General features: G+C 52.4%; 9 protein-coding genes across 9 annotated transcripts; 7 read left to right on the top strand and 2 right to left on the bottom strand.

Moving 5' to 3' along the window:
- Nucleotides 1-165: 165 nt before the first annotated feature.
- On the top strand, nucleotides 166-867 carry Z517_09665 (uncharacterized protein; the record flags this gene model as incomplete). Its single annotated transcript, XM_013425573.1, has 4 exons — nucleotides 166-261; nucleotides 375-471; nucleotides 552-655; nucleotides 724-867. 4 exons carry the CDS (start codon nucleotides 166-168, stop codon nucleotides 865-867), a joined length of 441 nt encoding a protein of 146 aa, XP_013281027.1.
- Nucleotides 868-1,382: 515 nt separating this feature from the next.
- Nucleotides 1,383-2,235, top strand: Z517_09664 (uncharacterized protein; the record flags this gene model as incomplete). Its single annotated transcript, XM_013425572.1, has 2 exons — nucleotides 1,383-1,601; nucleotides 1,654-2,235. 2 exons carry the CDS (start codon nucleotides 1,383-1,385, stop codon nucleotides 2,233-2,235), a joined length of 801 nt encoding a protein of 266 aa, XP_013281026.1.
- A 479-nt stretch (nucleotides 2,236-2,714) lies between these two features.
- Z517_09663 (uncharacterized protein) lies at nucleotides 2,715-3,343 on the top strand (the record flags this gene model as incomplete). The annotated part of the gene is made up of 3 exons (XM_013425571.1): nucleotides 2,715-2,976; nucleotides 3,074-3,196; nucleotides 3,279-3,343. 3 exons carry the CDS (start codon nucleotides 2,715-2,717, stop codon nucleotides 3,341-3,343), a joined length of 450 nt encoding a protein of 149 aa, XP_013281025.1.
- Nucleotides 3,344-4,525: 1,182 nt separating this feature from the next.
- On the bottom strand, nucleotides 4,526-6,055 carry Z517_09662 (uncharacterized protein; the record flags this gene model as incomplete). The annotated part of the gene is made up of 1 exon (XM_013425570.1): nucleotides 4,526-6,055. The coding sequence occupies one exon, from the start codon at nucleotides 6,053-6,055 to the stop codon at nucleotides 4,526-4,528; it is 1,530 nt and encodes a 509-aa protein (XP_013281024.1).
- A 1,670-nt stretch (nucleotides 6,056-7,725) lies between these two features.
- Z517_09661 (uncharacterized protein) lies at nucleotides 7,726-10,299 on the top strand (the record flags this gene model as incomplete). The annotated part of the gene is made up of 3 exons (XM_013425569.1): nucleotides 7,726-7,932; nucleotides 7,986-10,118; nucleotides 10,177-10,299. The coding sequence occupies 3 exons, from the start codon at nucleotides 7,726-7,728 to the stop codon at nucleotides 10,297-10,299; spliced, it is 2,463 nt and encodes an 820-aa protein (XP_013281023.1).
- A 609-nt stretch (nucleotides 10,300-10,908) lies between these two features.
- Nucleotides 10,909-12,379, top strand: Z517_09660 (uncharacterized protein; the record flags this gene model as incomplete). Its single annotated transcript, XM_013425568.1, has 2 exons — nucleotides 10,909-12,281; nucleotides 12,361-12,379. 2 exons carry the CDS (start codon nucleotides 10,909-10,911, stop codon nucleotides 12,377-12,379), a joined length of 1,392 nt encoding a protein of 463 aa, XP_013281022.1.
- Nucleotides 12,380-12,696: 317 nt separating this feature from the next.
- On the bottom strand, nucleotides 12,697-14,301 carry Z517_09659 (uncharacterized protein; the record flags this gene model as incomplete). The annotated part of the gene is made up of 1 exon (XM_013425567.1): nucleotides 12,697-14,301. One exon carries the CDS (start codon nucleotides 14,299-14,301, stop codon nucleotides 12,697-12,699), a length of 1,605 nt encoding a protein of 534 aa, XP_013281021.1.
- Nucleotides 14,302-14,664: 363 nt separating this feature from the next.
- On the top strand, nucleotides 14,665-19,770 carry Z517_09658 (uncharacterized protein; the record flags this gene model as incomplete). The annotated part of the gene is made up of 1 exon (XM_013425566.1): nucleotides 14,665-19,770. One exon carries the CDS (start codon nucleotides 14,665-14,667, stop codon nucleotides 19,768-19,770), a length of 5,106 nt encoding a protein of 1,701 aa, XP_013281020.1.
- A 584-nt stretch (nucleotides 19,771-20,354) lies between these two features.
- Z517_09657 (uncharacterized protein) lies at nucleotides 20,355-22,351 on the top strand (the record flags this gene model as incomplete). Its single annotated transcript, XM_013425565.1, has 5 exons — nucleotides 20,355-20,407; nucleotides 20,466-21,317; nucleotides 21,361-21,456; nucleotides 21,517-22,083; nucleotides 22,141-22,351. 5 exons carry the CDS (start codon nucleotides 20,355-20,357, stop codon nucleotides 22,349-22,351), a joined length of 1,779 nt encoding a protein of 592 aa, XP_013281019.1.
- Nucleotides 22,352-22,394: the final 43 nt, after the last annotated feature.

Genomic DNA, 22,394 nt, shown 5'->3' with positions numbered 1-22,394 from the left:
GTCGTAGAGGAGGTGGTGGGAAAGAGGTATTTAAACAGAGGAAATAGTCGAGAGGACCCTCTGAAAAGATCCTCTTCATTTTCCTCTTTTCTCGGTTCTTCTCTCGAAGCAGATACACTCCAACAAGGTATCCATTGTCTGCCATCGAGGAAATAACTTGATACCATGTCTTCTGAAGCTGCAGCTGCCGCGTGGGTCCCCCCTCCTGAAGGGTCGCCATGTTGGATTGAAATTCCTGCTCGCGACATCGAGAAGCTCAAGGTATGAAGGTCAAACAAAGGACAACGAAAGGCACAACGAAGGATATTCTCCCATCCCTCTGCCTCTTCGTCTTCGGACCTCTCTATAAATCTTGCTGACATCGGCGTTGAAAGACCTTCTACAGTAACGTCTTCCCCAATTGGACTTGGAAGCCAAATATTTCCGGCCCAGGACACGAGGTCGCAATGTTCCGATTCAAGGACCCCGAAGGTGAGTCCTTTCAAGATTCTCCTCCACAAATGGGGCGATGTGTTCGATTGATTGCTTACAACACCCACTGGTGATTCCAGGTCTTGGAGGCGGCCTTGTCAAAATGCCCGATGGTTGTGGCCCCAACACGCAGGAGCTGGGATCGGGCGTCACGATCTACCACATGGTCGAGTCGCTGGAAAAGGTGAGTCTCCCAATGAAGTGCCTAGGTGTGTTGAGAGACAACAGCGTCTGACTAGGAATTCAAACCAGACCGAAGCCCGCATCCATGAACTGGGCGGGAAGACGGTGCTGCCAAAGACGGCGGAGGGTGATCACGGCGTCTACATCAACGTGACAGATCCCGAGGGAAATAGATTTGGTATCTACCAGATGGTTCAGAACTGTGGCTCTTAGTCCTGTGCAATGTCAATATATACTGCGAACAGTAGTCGTTGGAAAGACTCTGACAGAGGCAAAATCGTTAAGGGAGAAATCAAAAACCTCGTTAGCCACGCTGCTTTAAGATGAGAAGGGCGGCGTCACAGAGTTTCCTCATTTGCACATCCCGCCATGGTTCAACCGCATCTTGGCGCATTCACTCGCCATCATCCCGCATTTCACAGGGAAAGCTGCCTGCCGCTCTTTACGCACGCTCCAGTTTCGCGGTCAACCGATCCCTTGCATTATTTCAATAGCTGGCACATGACTGTCTCAGCCTTCCATTGTCGAAGATGAGCGCAACCTGATCTCCTCCGGCCATACCGGTCGTCCGTTGCTCCGTGTTGGACCGAGAGCGGGTAAAAAAGTCCTCCGCCAGCGAAACAACGTTGAGACTCACCTGGTGAACAGTCCCCTTGAGAGAGACACTCCTTGCCATAGGACCCAGCTCAATTGCGCACTTTCAACCATGTCCATCAAGTATGTCCCCCATGCCATCCCGCCCTCAGTGTCCCAACGCTCATGATGTCATATCCAGTTGGGTCATGCTCGATGGCAAAGGAGCCTTTGTCCCGTTGCCAGGAGAAAGGATCATCCACAAGTCATCGCCGAGAATTGGTCTCGCCATCACCACCCCGTCGACATATCCAGGGAACAATCCAGTGTCAATCCACTGCAACTCTGGCATCGTTTATTTGACCAATCAGAGAGTAAGAATTACAGGGGAATCAACAACAAAGTCGTTTCTGACACCATGCACAGATCGTGTATCTGCCAGAGAAGTCCACCTCGGAGCTCCAATCATTCTCCGCGCCCCTTCTCAATTTGCACGACACACATCTTACCCTGCCCTGGTTCGGACCGAATGCCTGGCAGGCCCTCTTACAGCCGGTTCCTGGCGGGAACATTCCCGCAACACAAGCTGCCGTTGAACTCAAGTTGACTTTCAAAGAAGGTGGAGCTCCCGATTTCCATTCCACCTTTGAACAGATTAAGGAGCGACTTCAGCAAGTAGTGTCCACAGCGAGGGAGAATAACTTGACAGGCTCGCGGCAGGATGCCTACTTGGGCAATGTGAATCTGGACAACGTCCATCTTGATCAGCTGCCTTCATATAACGAGTCTGGGCATGATCCCATAGCTCTGAACCAATCCAGCGCTACCAGCGAGGACGTGAACTCCCCTATCTTGATGAGTCCTCATACAGCTCCGGAATTGAGGAGAGCTGGAACACCTCAAGGTGAATCGCAAACACCAAGCGACGCGCCTCCAGGGTACGAAGAGACACAACAGCAGAGCATTCAGGCTGAGTTGGACCGAAGATTGTCAGAGACTCGTGGCTGACAGTAAAATATGGAGGCACCACGGACAAACGGCCTCCTTTCTGCGGTTGTGCATGGCGTTCTCCATAGACGCAAGAAGGTTCCTCTCTCAGAGATCCGAGGCCAGCCTTATTTAAGATTTTGTTTCTATTGATTAGCTTATCCTCAGTACGATGATATGCCATTCTAACATTAAAGATGTTATTTCGCGGTGGTATCGTCCTTGGACTCGATCGTGAAAGAGTCCAGCGAACCGAATGGCTTGGCGCCTCAACACCTCGCTGGCCAATCATGCGCCTTGTAATTTTCCTTCCTCCGAAGCTCAAGCTAGCTCGAACTCTTTGAACTTGCAACTCCTTCCACACAACGTTGTAAGTCCAACTCAACGAGACACCAACGATCCTCTCGAGTCTCTAGAGTGGTTGCGCCCATCTCGGACTTCATCTACGTAGTCACTTGACCCATTCTTTCTCATCCTCAGCCTTCTCCACAAACTTCACAATGGGGATCACCGATTTCTTCTCCGACCTTCTGAGCTCCGTCTCGTTCGTTCAGGAGGTCCAAGCCGAAGCTCCCGCCGACGATAACGAAGAGTCAAGTGACAGCAGCGAGGAGGGCAACGACGAAGAAGGTGGTGAGGATAAACAAGAAGGCGAAGAGGAGGGAGGTGAAGACGCAGAGGAAGAGGGCGAAGAAGAGGAGGAAGAAGAGGAAGAGGAAGAGGAGGAGGAGCCTGTAGATCCAAAGCCAAGACTGGAAGAAGGTATGTTTCTCCTTATCATCACAATTGTTCAGAGCAGAGCTGTTATTACCACGCGGTAAACTGTGCGAGGACTTGGGAGAAGACTAACAACTAGCAGAATGCGCCCGATCCGCCCAGTGCCAGGGCTACAAGCACCACTTTGACGAATGCGTTGAGCGTGTTACTCAACAGGAGGAGAATCCCGACCACAAGGGCCCCAAGGAAAACTGTGTTGAAGAGTGTACGTATCGCAACCGTCTCTACCAGAGTACCTACCTGCGGCGTGGCAAGAGGACACCAAAGCTGACCACTGCGAAACACAGTTTTCCACCTCCAACACTGCGCAACACAGTGCGCTGCGCCCAAACTCTTCAAGCAGCTGAAATAGATCACCCTCACGCCGACAGCTCATCGAGATCGATAAAAGTTTGCATTGAACAAAGAGACTTGCAAGCAAAAGAGAAGATCTCACAACAAGCCATATGTACTCGCCCAAATGGACGGCATGACGTGGACCAATAACTTAAGCTGCTCCTGAAGAGACGGGATAGATCCAGATTCCTCTGCTCACATGGATGCAGCTTTTAAGAGGGTTTGGTGTGAAGGGTTCGGGTTGCCCAATGCATCCATACACCTGTGCTCCTCATACATAGTCATCGCGCCTTGTATATACATACCTATTATTGCATCAAAGACGGAACGGTTTTCCTTTTCTCAGTCCCGGCGGCATTGCCCCGTTCGTTCCTATCTATGTTTTCCTTCACGCTCGAGGCGTTATTAAACGTCCACGTTGATACCACGCATTGACTCCCGCCCTCCTCTTCTGGGCTGTGCTTGGTATAGCTGATTCTGGACTGTTGTCAACTTGCCCTGCTCCAGTCGAGCCGCATTTCTAGCCTTCTCGCATGTACCCGTAGTGCACTAGGTACGAGGTAGTGTTTAGGCCAAGGCAAATGTTGGCTGGCTGAACGACTGATTGCCTCAAGTCTCGGTCTACCGAGTACTAGCCCTCGGACCCTCTGGCCCACTACTGACCAATCCGCTCCGTCATCTGCGGTCTCTGTGGTCGGTGGTCTCCTTGCTAGTAACTTGAACACTTTCCCTTTTCGGAAGGACTTTCGTTTCTTGACAGTGCGGCCCAGCCAGCCATGCCATGCCATGCCGACTCTGGGGTTTTGATACGAGTACCAAGCACACAGCAGATAGATATCAGTTACTGTTCAGGGCCCGAGGACCAGGTCCGCCAAGATTATCCACTTCGTACGCTCAAGTGACGACTTGATTTGAGGAGGATACGTTCTTGAGGAATTGGCTGCGTCTCCCCTTCCATATGTAATCGACATCTCGATGTCCTTTCCTTAATAATATATTCGTGCTCGTACCTGTACTGAGTATGTTTGTCCAATATACAATCACTTCCAGCCAGCCATGAAGATTGTCGTTCCTCCTCTTGGATATTATTTGCTTTCAAATCATTTCAAATATTCAAATATCCCTTGGACATCCTTCGACATAACTTGCATGCCCGCACAAAGATTTCCTCGCTCGCCATATATCGGCGTACGTCTTCTCACGCAGACCCGGGATCCTGCCCTTGCGCACGCAATCTCTGCTCATCATCGTCGTCCTCAATTCTGTCGACGTAGCCTTGCACGACCTCGTCTGCGGTGGCGCGATCAGCTTCCCATCGCTTCCTTCTCACACGAGCCTGTCGGCCAAATAAGCCGAGGCATAGAGGTGCCGGCATCACCAGCGCGGCCAGCACAGCTTGAAAGATCAGTGCCTTTTTCATGTTCTGTGGTGGGTCGGCATCGGGGCCAGCCTTCAGTGCGTTCATGACGACGATGAAGATGCCGCCCAGAATCTGGCCGCCGCACCAGCAGAGGGAGCTTCCCAACTCGGGTCCCAGAGGATAGTGGATCTCGACGAGGAACTCCAACGCTACTGGGACGAGGCCGAAGCTCGCCGCCCCAAGGATAGCGCAGATGACAAAGACGTACGCCAGCGAGCGGGATTGCGGCGCCCATATGACCACTATATAGCAGATCGCCAGCACGGGGACGGCCACCTTGACGTAGGCCAGGTAGAACTTATACTTGTCGATGATGGGGCTCGAAATGGCCGCGCAGACGAGGCCGACCACGATCAAGACGGCTCCGGCGATACCGGCGTTGGTCTCGCTGAAGCCGTACGGCTCGAAGATTTGATTGAGCAGGGATGAAAAGGCGTTGAAGAAGCCCACGTAAAAGGTGAAGGGGAGAAAGAGGAGGTAGAACTCGGTTGACCGGGACAGAACGCCGAAATCATGGCGCAATGACGTGCGGTCCATGTGGTCCGCCACCGAACCCGCCGATGGTGGAGATGGTGGTCGTGACGGGATGAAAAAGGCCGGCACGCTCGCCACCGAGGAGATGATGGAGATGTACAAGATCATATTGGGGATCTCGTTTGGTTCATCTGCCCAGAAAGGTGAGATGAGCTGGCCCAGCGCTGCGCCAAAGGGGTTCGACAACGATGCCAACGCCGTCGCGGTGGTGCGTCCTGCAGGGCTGAACCAGAGGTTTGAATAGGTCGTGGGCGACGAAAGGACGAACGGCTGCGCAAAGCCAATGATCAACTGACCGAACATGACGCCGCCGAAGTTGTTTGCCCTGGTCGCGCCATATTTGACCCAGTTACCCACCAGCACCAACGAGGCGGCAATGATGACGGCAGTCTTTGTGCCGTACTTGTGCAGAACATAAAAGGTAGGCGGGGTGGTTACGCAGAAGGCGAAGAGAAACGCCGTCGAAACCCAGTTGATGTTGGTCTCGGTCGTGCCAAAGTACGTCGCCGAGGTTTTGGAGACGGGCGCAAATGCGATCCAGTCCCACGAAACCACAATGTTCAACAGCACCAACTGCGCTAGGCCGAAGAAGCGTCGTTTATACACTTTATATTCGACGGTCGAGGTTGTCGAGATCCGTGATAATGTCCGGGTCGACGAGAGAAGGCCTCGAGCCCGGTCGTCGAGTGATGGACCTGGAGACTCGGGCGATGAGCTGCTTTCGCCGCTGGTTGTCTCTCGCTGAGAAATGTGTGACTGCTCGACTTTGCCCATGTTGGCAAATTGGGGATGTCGCAATGACATAGCCGCTGGCCAAAGGTCACGCGCCCAACCTCACAACAAGGGGCAAAACCCCCTGGAGTTTGTCCACAGAGCAGTTGTGGGGAGTCGAAGGTGAGGAGTGTGCACTCATTAACTCTCCCTGCCTTCAGGTCTCGACATGTTTCGAGCGCCGACGACACATATCTGCGGGTGTGGACTGTGCAGTGACTGTGTTATCAGGACAGGACAGAAGATGGTGGCACTGGTGGGTAACGGCCGTTGCTTACCACAGATCGGACATCTCAGTGCAACTTGGAAAGGCCTTTACTATAACAAGACTAGCGCCGGGGTCGTGTCGGGTGTTTGCCGGGCCGCACTCGAATAAGGAATGCAACATCTCAACAAGGCTGAGTTGACGAGGCTGGATGTACCTGGTTGCAAGCGCTGTACCCGGTACCTCGTACTCGATACCAGGCCGAGTACAGTCTTGAGTGCGGATTGCATTTCCATTGTCTTGCAAGTGGAGTCTCATGTCCTGCTAGATATGGACATTGTTCCAAAAACAATGTCTAATACTACAATGGCCTGTCAAGGTTGGGGTCTGGGTGCCTAATGCAGCGCAGATGTCCTGAACCCTGCTTCAAGTGCAGGCTGCAGGCCGCAGGCTCCGGGACAGGGGATGGGAAGAGATCTCTGACATTGTGTTTGCCTGAAATGTAACCAACTACGAGCAAACAGGACGGTCAGGAGAAGAACACCATTCTTGCAGCATGACGGGGACAAAGGACTGGGAAATGTAGGTATAGACACCCCTATTCATGCTTCCTCTACATACAAGTATGAAGTGGCTGCGTTGGAAGACTGTCCTACTCGCAATTAAGTGTAGTTGTTTGCAATAATAATTGGCTTCACTAGCTGCTTGTGGCGCCCTCCATCTCTTACCCTAACGTGCTCGCATTGGCACGGAAGGGGAGCCCCTAGAGCCCCTAGAGCCCGAAGCAAACATTCCAAAGCACTCGCCGAGATCAACAAACAAGTGGGCCTAACAGTCCTGGTACAAGTGGTCCCAGGCAGCCCCCCAATACCAGCCAATGCTGCCCAGCCCCCTGGCGATTGGCTTCTATTACTCGTAGGCGGTCTTCTCAAGCACTCGAACCCTTACTGGGTGTCCATCTACCGGGGCACCCTGCCTTAGTGACTGGGTCGCTATCCGCCTCGCCAGACCTAATAAAGACTCAAGGCCCTGACGAATGCTTGGAGTTTATGCGCCTTGTTTAACCCATTTCAGCGCACGCCCAGCGATGCAGCCAGGCCAGCGCAGACATCCCTGCTCCCCTGACTTGACTTCAGCCTCTCCCTGAGAAGAAGGACCGAAAGTTCTGAGCGCGTGGTACAGTCTCCCGGCTGTGCCAGAAGCCTTTTTCCCACGTTCCTTCATACCCGCCGCCTGCCTCAAAGCTGCTACAAGCTCTTGCCCACCGTTCTCCTCCCTGCTCATCTTCCGGCTCCCGCACCGATGATCCGTTGCCAGCCTAATATAGCTCAACAACATGCTCAGCTATAAGCAGCCTCTCGCAGAAATATCGACCACTTCTCTTCCTTAGCATTGGCCGTTTGGAAGGCATTTGGATAATTACAAAGAGGAGGGAGGCTGCGAAGAGGCGCAGCCCGAACACGGGACAATGCAGGCCGCCATTAAGTACGGTATGAGGGAACCTTCGGTCGACAGCGTCAATGATGGCCGCAGCCGCTATGTTCCCAGCTCGGTCTACAGTGGTGCGGGTCCTGTCGAGGACTCGCCGGCGATGCCCCAGGGCCACAGCTTCATGTCGGGAGCACTGCGGGGACCTTTTGAAGAACAAGAGACACCCCCAGCCCGGTTTACGCAGGTATGTGAAATCACTTGTTAAGCGGACTTCGAGAGGTGCTGACACTTGAACAGCCGCCCCAAAACGCCCCACGAAACTCGACACTTCTAAACATCAATGACCCTGTGGCGATGCATCTACTGACCGAGACGGCAATAAGCGACAGCCGAGACTTTGAGGTGCTGTCGTTTGAGGAGGTGGAGCAGCTGAAGAAAGAAAGGAGTTTCCTGAAAGGCAAGATTGAAGCTACGAGACGGAAGCTGGCGCTAGAGAGCAAACTGCGAGATGCCGCCCAGTCACTGAATCGTCTATATTCGACTCGTGAGTCTGGAGATGCGGCATCACCCAAAAAGTCGCGGCGCAGCCTACTGGGGAGCAGACATAGTGGAAACGAGGTAGTGCATCGTGTAGACGATGAATATGCCACAAGCATGAAAAAGGTGGAGGATCTCTCGCGCGAGTTATTCCATCTGGAGAAAAGACTTCAAGAGATAGACAGGCGCATCCTTCAACACACGGCTGGTATTCTACAGATGACACACAGGGGTCTGAAGAAGAATATCCGCAGGAATGAACTCCCCCGAAGTCCGGAAAGCATGACTAGTCAACCGAATGGACGAGGTTCCATGCTTGATGCCAGAGACGATTTTGATGAACGGAGTCTCTACCAGGTCCCGGATTATGTCACAGAGTTTGGGCAAGTGCCTCATTCCATGAACAAGGGCAGACCTGGATCTCGAGCCGTCGACGGATTTGTAACCCGCCTACAGGAGCTGAATCAACGGCTACATCTGATGATCACCCAAGCGAGCTTGCAAGAACACTTTGACCCGCCTCCTCAGCCTTCCGACCAGCACATGGCTGGAAGCGTTGATGCGCAAATCCAAGCATATCTTGGCTATATGTCTCAGGGACTGGACGCCATGGAAGCTGCCCAAGCTCGATCCCACGCTGCCGTCCAGCAATCCATCTTTGACACCGAAGAGCAGCTCGAAGACGTTAATCTTCGACTACATGATATGCTAGCAAGAACAAACTCTGTCGGCCATAGCCCTGTATTGCTGCAAGATGAACCCCGCGGCAAGGACCTACAGTCGCAGTTGGCCTTCTCCTCCAATGTCATCGAACGGCTAAACAAGCGCATCGAAACCCTTGTCGAACAGAAGGATATCTTGACCCGCCAAATCCAACAGCAGCGCGAACTCAACAGCAAGTCCGATGCTCAGCGTGATGCCAAAATCCACGAATTGGTGGCCGAGCTGGAGGAAGCGAAGCGCACGCAATCAAATAGCGAGCAGGAAGCGCAGCATTCCCGCGACCAGATCAACTTGCTCATGGAGGAATTGGATCTTTCGAAGCAACGGAGCGTCCTCATGGAACACGAACGAGGTGCGGATGAGAGCAAGGCTCTTGAACTCGAACGCACTGCCCGTAAAGAGGTGGAGGAAAGGTTCCTCGCTGAGCTGAAGGTCAAGCAAGAGGAACATAGCCAGCTGCAGTCCGAAATACAACAGACACGAAGGGACCTGGAAACCAAGTCCATGGAATTAGCAAGCCTAGCGGCGGGCCACGCCCAGACTCAGGCGGCGCACGACGAAGTGGTCAATGACCTGCGGGGGCAAGTGGAGGCGCTGAGTAGTGCTAAAGCTGAGGTAGAGACCGAGCTCTCGAAACTCCGTGCGGAGATGCAAGACCTGGAATCCGAAGTGGTGCGAGCACAGACAGAGTTGACCGTCGTCAAGGCTGAGTTAGATGGTGCTTATGGAACACGTGCTCAGCGAGCGGCCGATGTGTCAATGAACCCCGCCATTCAGAAGGAACTTGACCACTTGAACATGCGAAACAACGAGCTCGAAGGTCATGTGAACAACCTGAAGAGGGAGCACGAGGCCAGGGACACGGAAAGCGTCGAGCTGCAGAACAAGGTCGCCGCTCTGCAGAAGGAACTGAAAGAGACCATTGAAGAGTACGAAGTCATGACAAGACAGAGCATTGAGGACGAAAAAGAGCGGGAGAGGCTTGAGGAGAGAGTCGACGCGTTGCAGCAGCAATGTGAGGCACTCGAGTCACAACTCAATGAAGAGAAAGTGAAAGGGCTAGGGGCCAAAGTCTCGTCGCCTACGGAAACGACGTCTACAATGGTCTTGAAGAACGAATTCAAGAAAATGATGCGCGAAACACGAGCAGAGAATCTCAAGATCCTCAAGGTAAGACTGACCGATCGGTGGAGTGTCATATGAAGATAGAGGCTAACAGTGTCTGTAGGCCGAGCAAGAGGAAAGACGTCGCTTAGAAGGCATCATCAAGGGCCTCAAGAAAGATCTTCAGCAACGGCACTCTCAAAAAGAAGCGCCGTCAACACCGGTGGAAGCGACAGATTCTCGCTGATGTTTCTCATGACCGTAATGATCTATCAACGACCAACACATGCAGCTATTGATGGCCAGCACTCTACAAAACCTGGGCGATTTCCTGTTGGCTTCGGGACTTCCGCTTGTACTACGCACACTGTTCATGGGGAATTTGTATCATTAGAAGGAACGGGCATTGGGAAGAGACGGCTGTGATGCATTTATTCGGCGATATTTTGAAATTGGACAACCCCTATCTGCGGTATCCCAAGCAATAGGTCTTCAGGAAAAGTACAAATGGTAATGGATGGTCTATTATCCCAGCAACTGCTGCTTCAATTCTCTCTCGAGCAACTCCCTGTCGATCGCGGCTGCCTACTTCACCGTCTCGCCTTCCAATATATTCGAAGCGCTTGAGCATTGACACTGACACAACTTAGACAATTATCTCTCTTTCATCTCGATCGGTTCAGACAGCCAAAGTCATCAATCGCTTATGGAACACATTCCTTTTGCAAACACTGCCCAATCCCGGAACCACACTTCAGAACATACACCATACTCCGTACTCGTGCCAATGGGGACTAGCTCGAACAACGGTCCTCTGTGTCAGCTGTGATATTGAGTTGGATCTCAGAACGAAGTCATGTTGGAGGCACCCTCCCTGAATTATCCGCAAGACACCGTTCCGAAAGCTGTTCGGAGGATACAATCAGTGCCATCATTGCGACATGAACTACCTTCCTCGGAAGAATCGATCCCAGACGATTCGATATATAATGCCGACCCCGTCCAGTCGCGTGAAAATCTATCCTGGATACCAGCAATAGACCCGGCTGGCGGGCTGGACCTGCCAGCATCTTTGAGCTTGCCCTTTGCGTCTCGGCTCCCTCTCAGCAGGCATTCTACATCACATAGTAATTGGCCAACGCCACAGCTCAACCCTATCATTGAACACAGAACGTCGCTCAATTCGGTGAACCCTGCCATGTCTCGGGCGGATAGTAAGAGCAAGCAGCCTTCTATCGAGTTATACCATCAACGCTCTTTTTCTGTGAACGACCTTGACTGCGTCAGGAGACGGGATGCCATACTATGCAAATCTACCAATTCTACGAGCTCCGAAGAAAGTATACATACAGGTGGATGGTGTTCTTTGTTCCCTATAAAACCTCCAGCGTCACCACCACCCAGAGTTTCGACACCGCCAGGAATACCTTCATTCGGCACCGAGCAGGCGACATTCCTGCGCTTGGTACAGCAGCAGCCGTCAAGCAGACTTTCATTTTGGAATCGCATCTGGAGACGCAGTGTGGACGGCAGCGATGAGCAAACAGTGGCAAGCCTCAACTCTGAAGGTTCCCCAAGGATGTCGGCACAGAACCCGTCTAGTGGTCCTTCAAATTCGGTCGAACTCTTTGAGCGAACTCTGGCTGCAATAGGGATGGCGACCATTGTGGACCCTTCGCGCACAGGGCCTTCCTATTCTCGGGCTTCCCTGCCTCGTGGAGTTTACAAGGCCAATATCCCCGGACCACTTGCTCGAGCTGATGATGGTACATTGGTGCGAGGGAGATTCGGACCTCGCGCCAGCGGGCATGGCGTCGGTTCTCGCAATCTTGATTCGCACCCCTTGGGTCGATTGAGAGAATCAAGCGCGATTCAACAGGCGATGAGGGAGATCGACAAAGCGTGCGAAAGGACCAATCTTGAAAACGCCATGCTTCAGAGCGGATCCGGACTATCACATACTGTGCCAGGAGAAGGATGGGCCAGCGATGAATCGCAGATTCCGCCTGTGCAACTTCATCCGACCAGTGAAACAGAATTTGGCCCTCCATTTCCCTCTCCAAACCTGAGAGGTAACTCGACGTACCGTTCAGGCATCGCTCATAATCCCGTGCACCTAGAACGTCCGATGCTTTCTCTTCTCAGCATCGACAGTGCGTCTGGTGTCCCGCCGAATGCGAGTGTTATCGCAGTCCACGAGAGGAATTGGACAAGTGGGAAGAAGCAAAGGTGCGTGCAAGCGTTGAGACACATGTGGCATGTGATGAAACACTGCTGGACACGCTTTTGGCGGGCTCTCTCTGTAAAGTGATGTTGCGTTCCTTTAGGTAGCTCAGCTGGCTGGTTCTTAAGTAGGGGGTTATGGCAGAGGTGGAACGGATATCTATCTATGAGCGTAGAAGAGAATAGGAGGAGCATTCATATGATATATCCATTCGATAGGTTTATCTGTTCCTCACTGCCTTGCTTGCTTTTGTTTGCCTGTAAGCCAGTTCCCAAGACAGAAATATGCATCCACCATCCCCTTTTGCAGCACCGGCCAACAAGGATCGCTTGAACGCTAAGAGAGAAAAAGAAAAGACGTCTGGAATTATTCGTATAGTTGTTGTCCTCGGCACATCTCTTTGGTATGAGTTATCTGATCTCATCTCATCTCAATCAACTCGTCCGTGCCCAGGAGTTTCGCCATGGGATCGTCGGCGGCCATGCGATTGCGTTTGTACGACTCCAGTTCCTCCTCGGAGATGCCGGACTGGAGTTCTTGCAGGGTGCGTTTTCTGGTGGTGGTGGTGGTGTGCTCCGGCGCTGATGCTGGCGGATCAGCATCGTGACGCTCTCGCGTGGCGTCTTCTTCCCCGGTTTGCACAGGGTGGGGTGATTGGTTCTTGTCGCCCTGGACCGGGTCTGTTCTGGTGGTGCTGGTGGTGGCCATGTCTGCTCTCTGCTCGGCGCTCGCGTTGCCGTCCTTGTCAGTGCCATCGCCATTTTCAATCTGCAAGAGGGACTGGCCCGTCCTCATTCCTTCGCTCGCTTCCCACGCTCGCAGGCCCTCTTCGCCCGTGCAATAGCTGTTTTTCACCGTCGAGTGACAGCACGCGTAGCCCCACTTGAAGTCCTTCCACCACGATCCCCATACCGACGTGTGGTTGTTCTGGAAGATGTCCTCCGGGTATTTTGAGCGCGCGACCGCGCGTTCCGAGCCCTTGATGTGTCCCGATTCGTCGTACTCGACGTATCGTTCGTTGGCGACGACATTGAGATGTTTGATTCGTTTCGATGGGTGTTGTTGTTGTTGTTGTTGTTGCTCGCCGCTCTCGGTCAGGAGATATTCATCCCCCCCGTATTTCTCGAGCAGAGCTTTCCGGGCCGCTGCTTTCTTTTCTGCCGCTTCCTGCGTTTGTTTCTTGCGCAAGAATTCGCCCTCTGTCGGGTTGGCTTGTAAGTGGAGTTTCTTCGTCTGCGATGAGGTCGTGTTGTGTTCTTGTGTCTCCCATGCGTAGCGTTGCGCCCGCTCGAATTCCGAGGCGTCGTCGTTCGTGGCTGCTGGGCGGATGAACCCTTCGTCTGCATCGGCATCGTCTGTTACCTGCGTAGCGGATTTGTCCATAGAGCGCGTCTTTGGATCGTAGCGCGCGGAGTCGAGGTCGAGGTTTTTCAAGTAGTTTGCCGTGTCTTCGCGCAGGCGGAGCTGGCGGGTCGAGGTCGGTTGAGAGCGACCCATGTCTGTTTCTTCGCCATACCGAGTGTCGGAGAGATCGGGGGTTCCCGAGTCGTTGCCGTCTTCTTTTTGACCTGCAGCTGCACGCTTGATAGCTTCCAGCTCCTCATATTCCTTGACCACGGCGTTGTACTCTCGACTGTCGTACCCGTTCCAGCGGTCTCTTTTGGCATCCCATCCTAATTGTACGTCTTCGACGACCTCGTCAGCTTGGATATCCTTGCCCGTCCACCTCGCGCCTTGTTTCCTTGGCCGGCTTAGACACTCCTTTGTCTTGTGCGTCATGGCGCCGCAATTCTCACAGGCGCCTTTGCGGAACTTCGTGGCCGCCGGGCCTTGCTTCTTGCCTCGGTCGTACCATTTCGCCTTGTCGAGGGTATCTTTGGGGGCGGATTGTAATCGCTGATGCTCGAGGTAGTCGGCGTCTGAATGGGTGGTCTCGGCCCAGAACGGCCGCTTCGAGATAAAGGAGGGGATGTATTCGTTGCGAGTCTGGTCGGGGCCAGAGGGCTTTTTGTTCTGCTGCGCCATTCTCGCGGGGCAGAGAGAAAGATGGGTAGGGTTCGTAGTAGACGCGAGGTGAAGTCGATGTTGACATTGACGTTGCGAAGTGTTTCGGAGTAAGAGGAAAGCTGCGAAGATTGAGGGGAGGGGGACAAGAGGCGAAAAGTCAGAATGACAAGGCTGCATCGCAGCCTCGCGCCGCCGCATGTCAATAGTCCCCCACTCTGTAAACATTGCATTCCTTCCACCCTCACCACACGTCTTTAGTGAGACTTCTTTTGGATACGGAAGCCCATGATTAGAATGCTCTGGGATCATATCACTCACCACATAATACGCGACAAAGCAGCGTCAACATGAGAAAGACGCGTCGATTACCTCATTACTCTCATGGACACCTTCCGAGTCCGCCTCAACTGCGTGGACCACTACCAAGCGGTCCCGATTGATGGCCTAGATCCTCCAGTACCTCTCGGTGTCGGCAGCGCGAGTCACAATGACAAACCTCGAATTTCGGTCATTCGCGTCTTTGGCGCCACCCCAACCGGGCAGAAGGTGTTGTTGCACATCCACGGGGCTCTGCAATATACCTACATCGAGTACAGCGGCAGTCTGGTCCCCGACGATGTTGACGTGGCTATTCGTACCCTCCAGCTCTCCATTGATCACGCTCTAGCCGTGAGTTACCGCAAGAATATCTATGAAAGGAAGCATCGATATGTCGCACACATCTCCCTTGTGAAGGGGGTTCCATTTTATGGCTTCCATGTCGGTTACAAGTTCTACCTCAAGATATACTTGTTGAACCCGCTGCATATGACGAGGCTAGCCGACCTGTTGCGGGAAGGAGCCGTTATGAAGAGAGTGCTACAGCCATACGAGAGTCACATGCAATACATAGCACAATGGATGTGCGACTATAACCTATACGGTTGTGGCTATATCGACTGCCAAAGAGTCAGGTTTCGCGCCCCGGTTCCCAGATACGCCGATTTGACCAACCCATTGCACCAATGGCACGATCTTTCCATTCCCTCCGACGCGATCTTCGACGATGGGCAACTGACCAAGCAGAGCCACTGTGCGCTCGAGGTGGATGTGCACGTCGAGGGAATTCTGAATCGCAATGACGTCCACGCTCGCACACTTCATCATGACTTCATTGAGCGCGTCCATCCCATTCCGGCAGATGCCAAACTGGTGCAAAGCATGGCCGGATTGTGGAAGGATGAGACTCGGCGCAGGAAGTTGAGGATGGGACTTAAGGACCCGAATAGCAGCCCCTTCCCTCCAGAGGTTCTAGTGTCAATGTCAGCGGATCCGAGGAACACGGCTGACGGAGGTTGGATTCACGAACACGAATTCCGCCAAAAAGCGGCCGAGCTTGCAGCTGAAGAGTTTGAAAAGAGTGACAGGCAAAACGTGTCTTTTGACACCTTTGTGAAACCCACGTCCCTTGAAGACACTGTTCGCACAGCATTAGAAAGCGTCGACGATTTGTACCCTCACAGAATCCAATTGCTCCACCTGAGAAGTCTGAATGTCGATTCGAATGGTAATAACCCCATGCAAGAGGATAACTCTCGACCTATCGTCGATCAAGCTCGATCGGATAAGTTTGGGGACTCGACAGGCTCTGACGTGGATGGAGACAACTCAGAAGGAGATTCTTCTGTCCGGTCACCACAAACAAATGCTCACAACGACATCAAACCCAGGGCTGCCGACAAGCAAGTCTCAAGTCCGATCAGCTCCTCCGAATACGAAAGGTACGGCATTCGTCCTGCGGGTGATGCGCAACACTTTGACGAAGACGCATTTGAAGTACCACAAGAATATCTGATCGATCGAGCTGGAGTTACAAATGGGACCAAGAGAGCACGCTTCGGAGAAGTACCAACATTCCAACCGAGGAAGAAACACAAACACTTGGTTGATGGTGAGAATATTTTGCCCGATGTGGGATTCTGGGAGTCGGATGAGGACCCAGACTTCTCGAACGAGATCAGTGATGCTGAACCAGGTGCGGAACCGACAGAGGAAGAGATGCGAAATATCCCCTTGCCACAAGCTACCATCGACCGTGTGTCACTCGCAGGCCCGCACCGCACATCAAAGAACGCGGCTGTGGATGGGCCAATCTCTGGAAGCCTCTCGCGGCGCTCGATACTGTCTTTTCCCACAGTGAAAGATCCCACGGATCCTGCTACTATACTCCGGCTTAGCCAGAAAAGCGCTGCTTCGCAAAACTCCTCAAAGGCGTCTACAGGTGAACCTTCAATCTCCCCTGCGACGCTGAAGACGCCTGCAAAGTCCATATTCACCGACTCAGAACAGACCGCCTTGCCGCCCACCGTAGGTGCAGGTAGCGGTTCATCTGGGTTACTCAATATCACACTCCAAGGCTTGTCCAAATGGCAGGCAGGGAACAGTGTGCAGTTGTACAAACCTCGCCCGCCAAGTTTCAAACAGATAGCGTCAACTATGTGGGAGAATGGTCTGCCTGATGTAATTTATCAGGAAGCATACTACAGTCAGGAGGAAGACGTCCCTGGCCAATCGAGGGAATATGCTGGTCGCGAATTCAAGCTCGAGAGTACAACGGTGCCCTATCTACCAGACTTTGATGCTTCCGGAAAGTCCGCCGCAACATTCGGCCGGAAGCCTCCCTCGGTACTAGATTTCGCCGCCGAGAGAATTCGCGACAATCAGAGACGCAAAAGATGCACTATTTCTGAGTGGGTTATTGCAGCGACTCCGCCTCGAAAAGTCGACGTTCTCTCCTGGTTGCAAGAAGAAACCCAGGCACATATTGACAACAACGGGTCTGGTAAACTTCGGACGCGTGGTGCCGCTCTTTCGCAGATCGACGGTCCAACGCAGAAGAATGATCATGGCTTCAAATATTCTCAGAAGCAGCCCAGTACGAGCGTTCAGCATGAGACACAGTATATGAATGTGATGAGCGTGGAGGTCCACGTCAACACTCGAGGTGCTCTGGCTCCAAATCCTGATGAAGATGCCATTGCTTGTATATTCTGGTGCGCGCAGACTGATGACGACGATGATGGTATTGACAACGATGCAAGAACGGATGGGCTCCACGTCGGAATTCTTGCTGTTGCTGGTGATAAGCAGGCTGCGGAAAGAATTGCCCGAAACGTCGCCTATCACGTTGAGGAAGAGCCTACTGAATTGGATCTTCTTACGAGATTTGTCGACATTGTGAGGCACTATGATCCCGATGTTCTCACAGGCTATGAAGTGCACAATAGCTCCTGGGGTTATCTCATTGAACGAGCACGTGTCAAGTACGATCTGAACTATTGCGATGAGTTGTCCAGGATGAAATCCCAATCTCACGGACGGTTTGGCAAGGAAGACGACCGCTGGGGTTTCAACCACACCTCGACAGTTCGTGTCACGGGTCGACATACAATCAATATCTGGCGAGCCATGCGCGGCGAATTGAACTTGCTTGGCTATACTATGGAGAACGTTGTGTACCACTTGCTACATCAACGAATACCTCACTACAGCTTTGCTGATTTGACGAGGTGGTACAACAGCAAGAATCCTCGCGACCAGGCAAAAGTCATCGAGTACTTCATATCGAGGACAAAGCTCGACATTGAACTTCTCGAAGCCAATGAGCTGATCCCGAGAACAAGCGAACAGGCCCGACTGCTGGGAGTCGACTGGTTTTCAGTCATTTCCCGTGGCTCACAATTCAAGGTAGAGTCTTTGATGTTTCGCATAGCGAAACCGGAGAACTTCATCTTGGTCTCACCCAGTCGCAGGCAAGTCGGGGGTCAGAATGCATTGGAGTGCTTACCGCTGGTAATGGAGCCTCAAAGCGATTTCTATACCAGCCCACTGCTAGTTCTCGACTTCCAGTCCCTTTACCCCAGCGTCATGATAGCCTACAACTACTGCTACTCGACTTTCCTCGGCCGAGTCGTCGGCTGGCGAGGCGCGAACAAAATGGGATTCACAAATTATCGCCGGGAGCCTAGATTACTAGAGCTACTTAAGGATTATATCAATATCGCACCGAACGGGATCATGTATGCGAAACCTGAAATTCGAAAGTCCCTGCTGGCAAAGATGTTGAGTGAAATTCTCGAGACCCGCGTCATGGTCAAGAGTGGAATGAAAGTCGACAAGGATGACAAGACACTGCAGAGGTTGTTGAATAACAGGCAACTTGCCCTCAAGCTTATCGCCAACGTCACCTACGGCTATACGTCAGCGTCGTTTTCCGGAAGGATGCCGTGCTCAGAGATTGCGGACAGCATTGTACAGACTGGCCGCGAAACGCTCGAGAAGGCAATTGCTCTGATCCACTCGGTCGAGCGTTGGGGAGCGGAAGTGGTCTACGGCGATACTGACAGTCTCTTTGTCTACCTCAAAGGCCGAACAAGAGAGCAAGCCTTTGACATTGGTGAAGAAATTGCCGACACAATCACCAAGATGAATCCTCGACCGGTCAAGTTGAAGTTCGAAAAAGTCTATCATCCGTGCGTTCTCCTTGCGAAGAAAAGATACGTGGGGTTCAAGTACGAAAATCGCAACCAGACTGTACCAGACTTTGATGCCAAAGGAATCGAAACTGTGCGTCGAGACGGCACTCCAGCCGAGCAGAAGATCGAGGAGACGGCATTGAAGCTGCTGTTCCGCACCTCTGACCTGAGTCAGGTCAAAGCCTTTTTCCAGTCTCAATGCGCCAAAATCATGCAAGGCCGGATTTCCATCCAGGACTTTTGTTTCGCTCGAGAAGTCAAGCTTGGGACTTACAGTGACAAACAACCTCCACCTCCTGGTGCACTCATCAGCGCTCGAAAAATGGTAGAGGATCCGAGGCTGGAACCGCAATATGGCGAGCGAGTACCCTATGTGGTTGTCACAGGCGGACCAGGCGCCAGGTTGATCGATCGTTGTGTGGCGCCAGAAGTCTTACTCAATGACGCGCACTCGGAGCTCGACGCGGAGTATTACATTTCCAAGAACATCATCCCACCCCTTGAACGCATCTTCAATCTGGTGGGGGCAAATGTCCGCCAATGGTACGACGAAATGCCAAAATACCAGCGTATCAGGAGAGTAGACGGTGGGCTTGGTACAGAAGGTAAAAACAGTGCGAGGGCTCAAAAGACTATGGAGTCATACATGAGATCGTCGACATGTCTTGTTTGTCGCGATCGCCTGGACACTCCGGCTCCGCTGTGTGACAAGTGCTCTCAGCAGTCTCCTCAGACTATGCTAGCACTCCGGTCGAGACTGATGAAAGTTGAGAGAAAAGCGGCACAACTCGCCAAGGTATGCCGTTCTTGCTCGGGATTTGGTTGGAGTGAAGAAATACGGTGTGACAGCAAGGACTGTCCTGTCTTCTATTCAAGGACGAGACAGAAGACTGCTCTTGTGAACGAGGAAGCCCAGATTCTGCCTGTTCTGCAAACTCTGGAGAAGGGCACGGATGGACGAATAGATTGGTGATGTATTGCATTCATTGATGAGGCGAGGCATTGGTTGATCTTGGATAGCATAGCATGGGTACAGGATTGATGGATAACGAGGGGCAGGGACAGGGACAGGTGCATGAGATACCCCATCGGTTTGTTGAGGCCACAGAATACGACATGGAAATAATGGATTATGTATATTATTATGTATGATCAGGGGCTGTTTCAGTCCTTTCGAAGCATCAACAACATGTGCCCAAGTGCTCTCATTATCACACCGAATACGTACTAGCGCCTTGGCATGTTTGACACTCTTCTCGTGCCTTCTCGACTTCATTCTTCATCACCTTCACAACGATTTGCACCCATCATCAGACTGGCATGAGACCAGGAGATACTATTTAACGAGCCTCACCAGCTGCTAGGAATGCTTCTCGCGCCTCCAGCATCTCAATCTTCGTTACGATCGGCAGTATGGCATCCCCTCCAAGGCGGACAAATCTGGCATGCAACTACTGCCGTTACAGGTGGGCTGGGACCAACGGTACTTCGAGGGTTGGCAGGCTCTAACTGACCGGCAGAAAACGACGCTGTGATGGCAATACCCCCACATGCAAAATGTGCTCAGACAGAGGCCTGGAGTGCGTATATCAAGACGCCGCGTCTCCGAGGTATGTCGGTGGATCCTTGACTGTCCTTTTAACGCTACATAATGCTGAGCTGGCACAGAATTGACAGACATGAACCGATTGATGCTCACCTGGGTCGATTGAATGCAATCGAGGATGTTCTACGGCAACACTCAATGATTATCAACTCCTTACGCCCAAACCCGCCACAGACATTCGACACATCCTCCACACCGACGTATGCCTATGAGGACATATCCTGCGTAAATACGACTCGAACTCAGCAGGATGATGTGAGGCGTGATCGCTCTACAAGCATAGTGAATGATGCGCCGGGCGACTTCGCCAGACAATCGGACGAGCAAGTGCCTCCACTGACGATTCCCCTCGGTCATCAGACTAGCACAAGCAGTCTCCTTACACTCTCTTCGATGCGCTCTCTGGTGGGTGACTTCCCAGAGGAGTTTCTATTCCTGGTAGAGGAGAATCGTCCACAGCCTCCGTGGTTACAACGCGTCGAATCAGCGTCCGATGAGGTAGGACAAGACACTCTCCAGCTTGAGAACTCATTCGCAAACACCTGTTTTGAGCGATTCTGGACACTAGTGCATCCGTACCGGCCCTTGTTTGACCTGGAAGACCTTCAATCACAATACGAGAGAACCTTGAGCGAAGGGATCCAGGAGGACCCACGCTCTGCCCTCGTTCTGTCTCTCCTTGCATTGGGAGCAACTGCCTTGGACCCTATCGAAGCCGCCGCAACCAAACACAGCGGTGATGCGATGGTCAGACGAGCTCTTCGCATACTAGTTCCGACATGGGCCACGACGTTTAGCGGAGATCTCGTTCTGTCTCAGGCACTCATTCTTTGCGCGCTTTACTTCTGCTATGTGGTCGACCCATTGATGGCCTGGAGGCTTACACATATGGCATCCACAAGTGTGCAGCAAATGTAAGCTTGGCATTCGTCCTGGTTAGCTGACGTGGTGTACAAGTTTGACCATGACACCCTCTAGGCGCAGAGAACATTTGTCCAAAAACACCAATGAAGGTGTCATCAGAGTCAGTTGGGCGTGCTTCTTAATCGAATGGTACGTCTATCCCCCGAACCTGAGGATAGGAACAAGGCGTTGATGAAAGATTTCGAATAGCGATATCCTTGCCGAATTCCATCAACCCAGAAGTGGTATCGAACCGCTGGTTGATAGGATGCCCTTTCCTGCATACAGCAACGTCACAGCATTAGAAAGCTTGTACTCATTGGCCGACATATCGGCCAGGTCCTTGCTCAATCGAATTCACCATACTATGTACTTCACGGACAGTCTCTCCCTATATGCAGGTCGGTCACAAAACTCAGGCGGGATCCTCTCGTCCGATCCCGATGCTTCACTGTTAAGAGTTTGCGAAGAACTCGATCGCCAACTTGAAACATGGTACGAATCGCTACCAGAGGCCATCAAACCAGATCTTTGGGGCAGACCCAGGGGCAGTGACCAAGCTTGTGTTCTGCGCCTGAGATATTGGTCCGCCAAACACAACATCTATCGACCTTTTGTGGTCTATGCGGCGTCACGGGCTACAGAACATGAGGGCAGCATACCGGTGGCGGCTCTTGAGCGTTGCCGGCTATGCCTCTCTGCGAGTCGGATATTCTTGCTAACTGCTGGCCATGTTCTGTCGAGCAGAAGTCCATACACTTTTAGCACAGCACAGTGGTAAGACTCTCCTGCGCTCACCTCTCCATAATAGCTAGCTAATTGGTGATTTCACAGCTGTGTAGGCTACGCACTGATTATCGCGCTCGCTGCGCAAACCACTGCTCTGGCTGACTCAGTAGAAGATGTTTCAGAGCTATTGGAGACAGCAGTTGGACTTGTGAAACCATGGGCACTCCCTGGATCGAGCATTGAATGTGGCCTTGAAATTGTGAGTTCTATACACAGAAAGCAGCGACTACGTAACCTTAACCTTCGGGCGCGTTAAGCTGCAATTGCAATCGGATTGTATCCTCCGGAAAGGCTCGTAA

This window comes from Fonsecaea pedrosoi (assembly GCF_000835455.1).
Source record: "Fonsecaea pedrosoi CBS 271.37 unplaced genomic scaffold supercont1.6, whole genome shotgun sequence".
NCBI classification, from domain to species: domain Eukaryota; kingdom Fungi; phylum Ascomycota; class Eurotiomycetes; order Chaetothyriales; family Herpotrichiellaceae; genus Fonsecaea; species Fonsecaea pedrosoi.
This window is presented reverse-complemented; position numbering and strand designations above follow the sequence as displayed.